At 53.1% G+C, this 12,926-nt stretch overlaps 1 protein-coding gene across 2 annotated transcripts in view; it reads left to right on the plus strand.

Annotated features, from left to right (window-relative positions):
- The first annotated feature begins 5,189 nt into the window (after nt 1–5,189).
- The window catches only part of NPR3 (natriuretic peptide receptor 3), a 60,047-nt gene continuing 52,310 nt past the window's right edge, over nt 5,190–12,926 (plus strand). For both annotated transcript variants that reach the window (XM_081089100.1, XM_081089101.1), the window contains exon 1: nt 5,190–6,113. In XM_081089100.1, the coding sequence (XP_080945226.1) occupies nt 5,378–6,113 (736 nt within the window). In that variant the 5' untranslated portion in view covers nt 5,190–5,377. The remainder of the gene's footprint in view (nt 6,114–12,926) is intronic.

A 12,926-nucleotide genomic window follows, 5' to 3' on the forward strand; every position in this document is an offset into this window, starting at 1 on the left:
CTGAAGGTCAAAGAGCCTCGGTGACCACCTCAGGACGTGTTTGTGAGGCTTCTCAACGCCTCCTGTCTTCATGGAATCCGGCTCCGAAGCCTGGTCCGCGCAGACACCCCTCCCAGAAAATGGGAAGAGAGCCGGCTGTGACCGGGAGCCCTGGAACTCGGATGGGGAGGGAGGTGCTGCGGGGGCTTTGGAGTCATGTAAAGGCTGGAGGGACAGCGTCGGGCCCAAGAGCGTCCGACCCGACGGCTGTGCGTTTTGGCCTGAGGAAACTTTTCTAAAATTTCACTTTTTATGTGTCTTCTCAAATCCTTGCTGGACGAACGCAGGGTACAACTAAATAAACCAATGAAGTATAGTCAATATTGGTGTGCGTGAAGTTGAGGCCCACCCACTGTTTTTGTGGATGGAATAATCTACATCAAATGACGTGTCCGTAAGTCAGTGATATGGGAATTCTTCGTGTGGCTTGCAAATCCTAGAAAACTCATGGTGATACTCAGGTTAAACCACGGACCGGCTCTGTATTTTCCGGAAGTCTTTCTAATGTCATTTTGTCTCAGAACATCTCCAAAGAAATGACAATAAGACTGGCTGATGGAAACTTAAGAGGGCAGGAATAGCCCTGGCTGGTTTGGCTCAGTGGATAGAGCGTTGGCCTGCGGACTCAAGGGTCCCGGGTTCGATTCTGGCCAAGGGCATGTACCTTGGTTGCGGGCACATCCCCCGTATGCAAGAGGCAGCTGATCGATGTTTCTCTCTCATCGATGTTTCTAACCTCTATCCCTCTCCCTTCCTCTCTGTAAAAAATCAATAAAATATATTTTAAAAAATTAAAAAAAAAAGAGGGCTGGAATACAGAAACAAATGTGACCCATCAGGCGATAAATCTGCTAGGGCCGTGTTTTCACAAGCACCCCTCAAGGCCACATTTGACTGCCGTTTCTGATGAAATTGAATCAGAAACTTACCTAGAAAAAACACATGACCACTATTATTTTTAGTGCTGGCAAAAAAATCTTAGATTTGTATTAAAACAAAACAAAAGGATGGGGCCAATTAACAGAGTCCCTGCTAAGGAAAGCTAAGACCTAGAGGCAAAGTTTTAATTTTTTCATTGATTTTCCTCCCACATCTTGAATGTTTTCTCAGAAACACCAACTGCATGTTAAAAATAAGATCCCAGCACTCATTTCACGACAAACATATTCCTGAATTCTGTGCAATATTGTTTCATCTTTTCTGCCTCTAGGGGGAAGTGTGTTTTCAACAATTCCGTCCTCGGAAGGTATTTTCTTTGTGGGCTACGGCGTTGGGGAAGGTCTCTAGTGTGACTTCAGGAATGGCTTGACAGGAAGAGGAGACTCTTTGACAACCTGGAAGGGCTCCTTCCAGGATTTGGGGGAGAAGGTCAGACGGACGACAGTTGGTGGAGAAAACTCTCTGGTGGCATTTCTAACAAAGAACCACATGCTAAGGTTTCCCATGTAGCGCTGTCTGGCCGGCGAGCGGAGGATGAATGTAGACAGGGGTGTTACTTCACAGAGCTGAAAAACAAGTAGTCGAATATTTTATAGAAAATTTGCCACTGTATTTTAGCAACTTAAAGTTAAAAAGTATGGTTTGTAGATATTGATGAAAACATTTCTAAAGCCTATAAAAAAGTAGTAGTGTCTGTCACATCTTGTTTAGGGCTAACATTGTTTTTAAGGGTTTCTTTTCTTATGTGTTTACTCACACGTTCCACAAACTAAATTTCATCAAACTTTAAAAATAATTTCTATATCTGTAAATAAAATTAGCCCCTTTCAGTACTGTGGGTTACAAATATTTCCCCAGGTTTTTTTTTTTTTTGGGGGGGGGCTAATTTTATTTTGCAGTGTTTCCCTGTAACTTTCTTTTGTTTTTATTCAACAATTGTAGCCTGAAAGAATGCACTCAGTGAACAGGTTAGCAATTCTTTGAGAGTTAAAAAGGTGGTGTTCCCCCCTCCCCATTTCAGTATTTTACAGATTGGAAAGAAACAATATTTAAAAATTGACAAGTTATTTAAATATTTTTTTCCTTCTTTCTGGGTGTGATTCATCTTCATGTTTATAAATGTTGCAAAAAGCCTATTATAAAATGTTAGTAATCTTACTGTGTTGTATATTCTCAAAACTTCACTCAAAGTGAATTTTTGGTATAAAGGATGGTATCATTAAAGTGAAAGCTAGCTTTGTTCCCTCTCTCACCTGGTGCATAAGGTGGGACCCGCTTTATTTCTAACCCAGTTCCACATGGACATGTTCCCAGGGGGTGAAGTTATTAAATATGCCGTGCACATCCTTTAGGCCCCAATTCTTCATCTAGTGAGTGCTGGGTGACGTCCAGTCTTTTCCAGCCTTAAGACTGGAGAACTCCACGACACTCATAATATTCACACGGATTTTCAGCTGCTTGGGAAAAATCTAATTTGATGGAAAGTAAACAAACCCATTAAATTAAAATCTGTATGCTTGTATCACTTGGTGGGTATTCCTATAGCCTATTTTCATTTGAAAGCCCCCTCTTTTTTGGGGGGTTGTGGAAATCATCATTTCTGCTCTTTGGGAAAACCTAAGGGTGCGTTGAGCGGCAGTGAGAGCAGCGGCACTGGCTTTTCTGGTTCTGCCGCCCAGGTGGGGGCTCTGCCCTTCCCGGCCTGGTGCTCTTGAGTGACAGCTGGAATCTGAGAGCTCTGGACCGGAGGCCACCGAGGGGCCCACAGGCACCCACACGTCAACTCCCTGCCCTGCGCGTGACCCTGGGCAGCGGGCAGCGCCTGCAGGGGGAGAGGCATGCGCGCCGCCCGCCCGCCCGGTGGCACTGAACTCCCAGGCTCCCGAGTGAGCCCAGGCTCCACGGTGCGCAGAACCCTGTCGCCACTGGCCGGCGCTCCCCAGACACAGGGCACAGCCGGCAGTAACGGGACACCCTGGTTCCTGGCGCGTCCTGGCCACCAATTTGGAAATCCATAAAAACCCTTGGCTTTAGCCATTGTTCTCCCTTCCTTCTTTCTTTCTCTGTTTCCTTCCTCCTCTCCCTCTCTCCTGCCTGCCTGCCACCCTCCCTCTCTCCTAGGAGTTCAGGGAGGATTTCATTGCTGCGAAGCTCTAAATTTCCATGTCCATCCTGTGGGTCTTCCCTCGCTCGCGCGTTTAAGTTTTGTGCAGATAGATGCCTCTTTTGCTACTAGTTGGCAGCGCCGATGAAATGAATGGCAGTTTTCACAGGGGTTAGAAGCCCCTACCTCAGGGGTCATGGTGCATAGTCTGAAAGGTGCATGACCCGGAGGATGAAAAGTCACCCATAATTACATTTTCGGTTCCAGAAAGACCTGCACGGAGGATGCTATGAACGGGGGCGAGCGCTGACGCCTGGAGATGCCGCGTCTCTGGAACCCCGATTTGCAGCGATGGCTCTTTGGGGCCTTGGTGTCTAAACGAACGAACACAACAAACACACACGAACTCGGATGCCTGGGCTCCAGCCACGCGAGGCACTAGTGGCTCCCAGTTCCTGCCGAAAGGGGGCGTGCGCCTCAGGCCGATGCATATTTGTGGAGAACGGCACCCAGGCGTCACATGAAAGACCATTTTAAAACATTTTCAATTTATTTTAATTTGCGGGACTTCAGTGTCCCCAAGGCCGCACGTTCGCATTGCAAATGACCTCAGCGTGTGACCACGGGATGGGGGTCAGGTTCCATTCGGAGCTCCCTGCAGCGCCGCGGACTCCGCGGGCCACGGACGGTTCCGGCTCCGCGGCCGGTCCCAGCCCCGTCCCCACTGCGGTTGCGGCTGAGTGGCAGGACCGGGTCCGAGGCAGGAGCTTCCTCGGAGTTGCAGGACCCAGAGCACCGAGCCTGGCGCGCTCCGGACTGCCCGCCCAGCGTTCGGGTCGGAGCAGAGCGGGCGCCTCACTCCGGGACCCCCAGGGTAACGGTTCGGGAGAAGGTCTCGTTGTTTGGTTACCTGGGCCCGGAGGACGCCTGGAGGATGCTTCTCAGGCTCTTCGCCGCCTCAAGAAGCCCAACCCTTCGCTCGCCGTTGGGAGCAACAAGTTTCGCTTTCCTGCTCGCAGCACCGCGGCCAAGGGTCTGTGCGCGGGGCCCGGCATCCCCGCAACGCGGAGGCTTAGCGGGCACCTCTGCGGACACCTCTGGGGGGCACCGGCGCTGCCCGGGGGCGGGGGCCGGGCCTGGGCTCGGGGAGGAGGGGTGCGCTGAACGCTGAGCCAGCGGGGCGCTCCCGGTCCGCGATCCCGCCGCCTGTTCAGGGTCCCGGGTCCCTGCTCCCTTACCTCGTGCGGGGGGGGGGGGGGGGGGTGGGGGGGGGGAGGGGGGGGGAAGGGAGGGTGTCAGAGGGAAGGTGGCCGGAGTGAGGAAGAGGCGAGAGCGAGCCGGACCTACGGGCGTTTGCACCGAAACTACCATGTTTGAAGGACCACTCCTTTCTCTGATCCTGTTTATTTTTGCACGTGGTGTGCGTGCGTGCGTGTGCCTGCGCGCATTCCTGTACTTTCGAAAGCATTTTCATTTTTAAGGCTGGATGCTGGGGAGAGCGCGCCCATGCTATGCCGGGGGAGAGGCGGGGGCCCCGGAGGCGGTGCGGGGCGGTGGGGGCTCCCGCGGGCGCAGACTCCGGCGACTTCGGCTTTCAGGGAAGGCCCAGGGCTAGCGCGGAGCGGGGGGTTAGGGACGGCGGAGGGGTGGGAAAGGAAGGGGTGCGGGGAGGAGCCCTGATGTAAGAATGTTAATGAGCGCTCCCCCAGCCCAGCCCCCACTGTGCCCCACCCCGCCCCGCACCCGCTGGAAATACAAGCCCGGCCTCTGCGCGCCCCGTGTGGTAACGCGCTCCGCCGCCGCCACGCTATTTAAACGCCGGTTATGGATCCAGGAACCGGCGCGAATCAATGAGATCAAACGCGAGGGAGATGCACCGTCAATTACAAGCACTTGGACAAGTCGAACTTTTTTTTTCTTTTACAAATGCGCTTTCAAAAGCCACCTTAGCAACGCCCAAATAGAAGCCACCTCTAAGCAAAATAGTATATATAAAGGGAGGGCGAATATATATATATTTATAATAAGTATATATATGTAAATATTTACAGGCGTACAGGTTTACACCCGGTGAACTTTTTTTTCTTTTTTTTTTTTTTTTAACGAGTGACCTTGCAAAGAAGGACTCTGGTTCCTCTCTATCTTTTGGCGAGTGCGCGCAGGGGGGCATCTGGTGTTCTTAGAGCGCCCGAGGGGGCGCAGGGACCGGGCGCGGAGCGTGGGGAGGACCGAGGAAGGGTGGGCGGGGGGCCGAGGGCGAGCGGGCGGCGCGGGCGGGCGCTTTCCTGCGGCACCATGCCGTCCCTGCGGGCGCTGGCTCTCTCCGCGTGCGCCCTGCTCGGCTGGGCGGTGCTGGCCGGCAGCGCGGGCGGCGGCGGCGGGCGCAGGGGGAGAGAGACGCCGCCGCCACCGCAGAAGATCGAGGTGCTGGTGCTGCTGCCCCGGGACGACTCCTACCTGTTCTCCTTGGCCCGGGTGCGGCCGGCCATCGAGTACGCGCTGCGCAGCGTGGAGGGCAACGGGACCGGGCCGCGGCTGCTGCCGCCCGGCACTCGCTTCCAGGTGGCCTACGAGGACTCGGACTGCGGCAACCGCGCGCTCTTCAGCCTGGTGGACCGCGTGGCGGCGGCGCGGGGCGCCAAGCCCGACCTCATCCTCGGACCCGTGTGCGAGTACGCGGCGGCGCCCGTGGCCCGGCTGGCGTCGCACTGGGACCTGCCCATGCTGTCGGCGGGCGCCCTGGCCGCCGGCTTCCAGCACAAGGACACGGAGTACTCGCACCTCACGCGCGTGTCGCCCGCCTACGCCAAGATGGGCGAGATGATGCTCGCCCTGTTCCGCCACCACCAGTGGAGCCGCGCCGCGCTGCTTTACAGCGACGACAAGCTGGAGCGCAACTGCTTCTTCACCCTGGAGGGCGTCCACGAGGTCTTCCAGGAGGAGGGTCTGCACACGTCCGCCTACAGCTTCGACGAGACCAAGGACTTGGACCTGGAGGACATCGTGCGCTACATCCAGGCCAGTGAGCGAGGTGAGCGGGAGGGGCGTGGGCCCCGCGGCAGCCCAGCCGCTCTCCCCGGCTCCCCCGGCACCTCCGTGCGCTTCTCTGCGGCACGAAGGACTCGGGGAGGGCGCGTGTCTGGTTGCCACGACCCTTCCACCCTTAGTCTGTCGCGGGGTGTAGGTAGAAAGCCCAGCGAAGGGGATGGGGCCTCGGGGAGGGGCGTCCGAGTCCGCAGCTCCGACAGGTGTGGGGAAGCCGCCTGGGCTTTTTCTCCCTGGCTCCCCCTTCGCCCGCACCTGGCGAGCGATTCGGGGCGCACTGCGGGCGGGTGCCAGGCTCCAGCTGGGACATGAAAGCATTCGGAGGCCCGAAGGACTCGCCCAGCCCTTTCCAGACGTGCGCCCCTCCGGGTGCGGGAGCGCGGGCAGACTCGCTTCAGCTGCGCCACCACTCGGCTCCCCGCTCGGGTCTCGGGTCCCCTCTGCGGCTCCCTCCGCAGACCCCGCCTTTCTCTTAAAGGCTCACTGACCGCCCCCCTCAGTGCTTCCGTGGCCCCTCCGGCCTCTTATAGACAAACGTGTGTGGTTTCCCCCGAAAACGCCTGCCGCGCCTGCACCGGCGGCCGCTCCCCGGCGAGCGCGGCATCGGTCGCCTGCGCGCTGGGAGGGCGGCTTGGCCGGAGCGCGCGCTGGAGAAGCGGCGCGGACGCCCCTTTCCACGGGCTTCCCAAGTTCTCCCCGCGGGTCTGGGGTGGGGGGTTGACTAAGGTATCGCTGCTACAGGGAGCGGGAGGGGAGCAGGTGGTCGCGGATACATAATCGCGAACGCACCCATGTGGCCCGTTTCACTGCCGAGTAGACGGTGGGGAAGGGCGGGCCGAGAGGGCAGCCAAACGCAGTTCCCTCCGGACCGGTGTCAGGTTTGGGGTGCACAGAGCTGGAGGGATCCCGCCTCTGCTCCCCCTCGCGCCTGGATTGTAAGTGGTGCAACCCCAGCAAAGCTCCTCACGACCTCACGCCCAGCGGCCGAAGCGGCCAGGGCTGAGCCAGGTGCAGGGCTATCCCTGACTGGGCACGGTCGGCCGGGCACCTGGGCGCTGGCCGCGGGAGCCGGGAGGTGTCAGCAGCCGGTGAGAGTGGGTGGAGGGGCCCTGGAGGATGGCGCAGCGGCCACCGCCCTTCCCAAGTTGGCCACTCAGCCTCGCAGGGAGCACACGCTTCAGCGCGAGGAGGAGGGGGGTGTTGACAGTGGGGGTGCGTGGCCAAGTTTTGAGCTTTCAAACTCCAGGCGGTCTGCGCAGAATCCCTGCCAGCCAGCCAGGCGGGGCGCGCCGGCTGCGCTGATTATGAAAAACGGTGCTTGTCTCCTAGGCTGCGGACTGGCCACGCCCGGCCGGAGGAGCAGCCCGCATCTGCTTCTTGCCTCCAGCGTTCCGGGCCCCTGCGGGCCCCTGTGGGCTCCTGCGGGCTCCTGCGGGCCCCTGAGGGCCCCTGAGGGCCCCTGCGGGCTCCTGCGGGCTGCTGCAGATGCGGGGCTGCTCTGGCCTCTGGAACCCCAGGCTCAGCCTGGGAGCTAGGAGTTGGAGATTTCCCAGGGCTAGCTGGGGTGGGTATGGCCCCCAACCCTCAAGATCTGCTCTGAAGGGCTCAGTGCCCGGGGTGGTCCCTGAGCACATGGCCTCGGGTTCCCGGCCCAGGGGACCTGTCATCCCAGATTAGGGCAGATCTCAGCCAGGGGCCCCTCAGCCGCACAAGGGGTGGCTGAGCCCAGGCAGCAGGGAGGGCAACTGTGCCCTGATGGGCCTGGGGGCTTCCAAGGGGTTGGACTACAGCCTGTTGCTGCAGGTTAGCTTTTCATTACAAAAGCCTCGCCCATGTACCCAGTCTTTGCTCCTTTTCGTCTAAACTTGAATTTAGTGGTGTAAGTTTGCTTGGCTGACCTGTGTATTTTACAGGGGACAAAGGGTACCATTCCTACTCTAAAGTGTATTTCTAACCGTGACTTGGCAGATGTCAGAAATACAGAACAATTTCTCCCCCTCGCCCGGAAATTCCCTACCCCCAGGAGAGAGAGCTGCTTGATGACATGGCTCTCTCTGGGGATCTTTTCCCTTTTGCTAATCGCCATTACTCTGCCATAAGCAGTTAATGGGTTAACTGGGTTCAATGGGGTTTGATTTCCAGAGCCTTTGTCCTGGCTCAGGCCTTCACTGGAGAGGGAGCTTGGGCTGTTACTAAACCTCAGATTCCTCAGGTAAAGTGGGGGGCGTAGGGGCACCCCCATCTTAGGGATGCTGGGAGGATTAAATGAGCGAACACACAGGCACGGGCGCCAGGTGTGTGGTGCACAGTGGACGTGAAGTGTTATCACAGTGGCTGGCAGTCTGTACCCATGATGAGCCTCACTGCCACTCGAAGGCCAGCCGCGTCCTGGGGAAGGACCCGGGGTCAGAGGCAGGTGCTCCGGGCTTGGTGTGTCCTCTCCACTCAGCAGCTGCTTGGCCTGGGCGCTCGCTCACCTGCTCTGAGGTGGCCCTTCCTCTGCTGTGAAATGGAGAGCTGGCCCAAGAGCCAGGCCCTTCACACTGCCGGTCGGTGGTTCTGATGGGTGCTCACTCAAGTGTGAAGATGCAATGGACTGTGTTTCTGTCTTTGAATATTAAACATCATAGAGCTAGAGAGTCCGCCCCCCCACCCCCACCACCTTTGGAGATCACATTTTAGCACTTTTTTTGGACTTAAGTTCATCTTCAAAATCAGATACAAATATTTGAATCTTTTAAAAGGTAAAAACTAACAATGCCGCCATCTCAAATACTAATATGACTAAAATTTCATTTGGCTATATGCTGTACTGTAGAAAGAAAAACTAATATATAATAAAAGTATAATATGTTAATTAGACCGGACAGCTGAACAACCTTCTGGATGTCATTCCAGACGTCCTTCCAGATGAAGCCGCCGTGGCAAGGGCCAAGGCAGAGGCGGTTAGGGGCAATCAGGCAGGCAGGTGAGTGGTTAGGGGCAATCAGGCAGGCAGGTGAGTGGTTAGGGGTAATCAGGCAGGCAGGCAGAGTGGTTAGGGGCGATCAGGCAGGCAGGCGAGCAGTTAGGAGCCAGCGGTCCCGGATTGCCAGAGGGATGTCTCACTGCCAGTTTAAGCCCGGTCCCACTGTGGGATTGGGCCTAAAACGGCAGTCGGACATCCCCCGAGGGGTCTCGCAAATCACCTGGATTGCAAGAGGATGCAGGCTGGGCTGAGGGACAGCCCCCACCCCATGCACAAATTTTGTGCACCAGGTCTGTAGTTAATGTGTCATTACTCTGGGCCTGCATGACCACTGTAGAGATTACTGTGTTTAATCAGAAGAGAGTCATTTATTTTTAGAATTAGGCTGGGGGAAATGACCAAATGGTTGATCAGCAGAATTTTTAAGCAAAGAACCCATGATAAGTGAAATAACTGACCCAGCAGCAGGGAAGAAGCACTGCAGGCTGCCCTGTGGAAATGCTGAAAACCTTGGGAGTAGCGGGAGCCTTGTGAACAACAAAAATAAAGGTGCAATCTCTATTTTGCAAATAAAACCCGTTGTTATGTAGTGTAGGATCAGCCAGAGAGAAGTCACTTTTCTTGAAAACATGTTACTTTTATGTAAGTTAGTTATACAGTTATATTGTTTACAAAGTAAGAAAATTCCAGGTGTCAGTACAAACCAGACCTACTGTCTCCTTCTCCCCATTTCTCACTGCCCAGAGGCAACTGTTTTCAACGCTTGCAGCTGTTTCTGTAGGTATTTGACCTCATACCTCTAAGTCCCATGTTGCTTTTGATTTTTTCAGTTTTAGATTTTAATCTCTTACCATCCCAGAAGAAGTTGCTGATTTAGTTCTCGTCTACTCCCTATTAACCACACACTCAAGTTTTCCTTCCAGTCTCCCCTCCAAGATGATTGCATTATAATTTTTGGTTAGCTCAGTAGTATTTAGTGTCTACATTATTATTACCTTCTAAAAATTATTTGTAGCTGAGCCATACAGGCTACTACGATGACATTTCCTTTCTCGCCCTACTTGTTTTCCTTGGGGTTAAAAAAAAGTCTGTTTTTGTTTGTCTGCTTAGTTTCCTATGGAATTACTAAATCATCTACCAATTCTATATTTTAAGTCTCCTGAGCTGCTCCAGGTTAGTTATTTTCTAAACATGCTGCATTGTTGTAACTCCGGGTTCCTTCTTCAACGTCCTCCTGCAACTCCCACCACCCCCCTCTCTGATTAGGTCCCTCTGTGTCCGTTCTTGGTTCATATTCTTGTTTTAGTGGAACACATCCTCCAGGAGCTTTCTCAGAAAGGATGAATGAGAGCTAAAGTTTGAGACATCTCATGACTGAAAATTTCTTCATCCTACCATTACATGTATTTACAGAATTCTAGATATGAAATGATTTTCCCTCAAAATTTGAAGGATTGTCTTTTAGATTCCAATGTTGCTATTAGGAAGCTAGAATTGATTCCACTTCTTTATCAATAGAATGTTGTGTTTTTCTTTTTGTCCTGGAATTGTTTGGACTATTTTTGTTGCTCCCAATGTTTTTACATTCCATTTTGATAGATTTTTATGCTAGTATTTTGCCTTATGCACTTGAGGATATTCAAGGGTAGGCCTCTTCAATCCAGAAACTCATGTCTTTTAGTTCTGGGAAGATTTCTTTTTTAAAAAAATTAAATATATTTTTATTGATTTCAGAGAGGAAGGGAGAGAGAGAGAGAGAGAGAGAGAGAGAGAGAGAGAGAGAGAGAGAGAGAAACATCAATGAGACAGAATCATTGATCAGCTGCCTCCTGCACGCACCCTACTGGGGATTGAGCCAGCAACCCAGGCATGTGCCCTGACCGGGAATCGACTTGTGACCTCCTGATTCATGGGCCAATGCTCAATTACTGAGCCATGCCGGCCGGACAGTTCCGGGAAGATTTCTTAAATTATTCCTTCAGTAATTTTATCATCTTCATTTTCTCTGTTTTTTCTTTCTAGAACTTGTTTTATTTGGATGTTAGATCTCCTGGATTGATACTTTACTTTTCTTATCCCCTTTCTCCCATTTACCACCTGTCTTTACAAAAATCCTTCTTGTCCTGGCTGGTTTGGCTCAGTGGGTAGAGCGTCGGCCTACTGTCTGTAGGGTCCCTGGTTTGATTCCCATCAAGGGCACATGCCTAGGTTGCAGGCATGATTCTTAGTAAGGGGCGTGCAGGAGGCAGCCAATTAATGATTCTCTTTCATCATTGATGTTACTATCTCCCTCTCCCTTCCTCTCTGAAATCAGTAAACACATATTAAAAAAAATCTTTCTTATTTATTCTTTTGACGACTCCCAGAGCGACCATGGAGATTGGTTTTCCATCTCTGCTATCATGTTCTCAGTTTGCGGCACATGCACACCTTGCTTTGTTGCCATGCAGAAGCACCCCGTTCCCTTTCGGGTACAGAGTTAAATGACAGACGGATGCAGGAGTCACATAGACAGTATGAAAATACGATTTTTAATATCGATAAAACTTACTGAGAACATGGACTTAGATCTGCTGCCAAAAGGGCTGCTTGTTACGTTCCCTCTGAATTAGGCAGGTTCGTCCACTGAGTTCCAGATCAGCTGTCCGGCTGCAGGCCCCCTCCAGCACAGGCCGCTGGCCCCATGACGAAGGTCAGTCACACCGTGTGCTCTCCGAAAGCAGACACATCTCAAAGAGGAAGGAAGAAAGGGCGGAGTCCAATGTGCCCAGGGTTTTCTTCTCAACTCACCGGTCAGACAATTCGCTCTGTGGGGACAGAGCGGGTAAGTGAAGGCAGTTTGAGAGCTGAGTGTCACCGTATTAGAAGTTGCTCCAAACATAAACCGGAGCCTGGGGAAAGGCACGCGTACCCCCATTTCAGGTCTGCTACCTGGAATGTTTCTGTCTCCGGATGGACTTCTATAGCCATCCCTTCGCGCTTCTCTCTGCCGTTCCTAGGGTGCCCTCGGGCGTGCACGGGAGCGAGGAACCTCTTACAGAGGACACTGGCGAGATCAGGAAGCGGAGGGTGACATGGAACATTGCAACTTCGGTGGCAACTTGGAGAAAACAGGGCAGATTGACGGAAACGGTATCCAGAAACTTAGAGTCACACCACCCTCCCTTTTAGAATTTTAAAAATTTGACCCTTAAATTAGTATTTGTATATTTAAATATACTTAAATACAGTAGAAACTGTCTACATTTTTTAAATTAAAAAATTTAAAAAAATATTTTTATTGATTTCAGAGGAAGGGAGAGGGAGAGAGAGATAGAAACATCAATGAAGAGAACCATCAATCGGCTGCCTTCTGCGCGTCCCTACTGGGGGCCGAGCCCACCACCCAGGCATGTGCCCTGACCAGGAATCAACCGTGACCACCTGGTTCATGGGTGGATGCTTAACTACTGAGCCACACGGCTGGGCAGAAACTGTCTTACTTGACCTCTGCGTTAGCAGCTTAGAGGATTAGCTGACGCCTCTTCTCTATAAACATTACTGCCTGCTGGTGAGCGCTGGCAGGGGGCCTGCAGACCTCTCACACTTGTCCAGAGGCTTCCCAAGAGCTGTCCCCAAATCTGTTCCTGCCAGTTCTGCTTACTCATTTAAGCATGTAGTTTGATGAGTTATGTAAACTGATGAAACACGAGTAGGAAGAGAATGCTATTTTAATGAAAACTATTTTAATCTCCTGATAGACCGTCTAAAGGCAGGTTTCTAAAAATACTTGCTGTTGAGCTAGGCTGGAATGAAACAACCATCCGAGATTAGGGATTATCCTACCAATCT

This window comes from Myotis nattereri, assembly GCF_964212035.1.
Source record: "Myotis nattereri genome assembly, chromosome: 4".
Classification (NCBI taxonomy): Eukaryota; Metazoa; Chordata; class Mammalia; order Chiroptera; family Vespertilionidae; genus Myotis; species Myotis nattereri.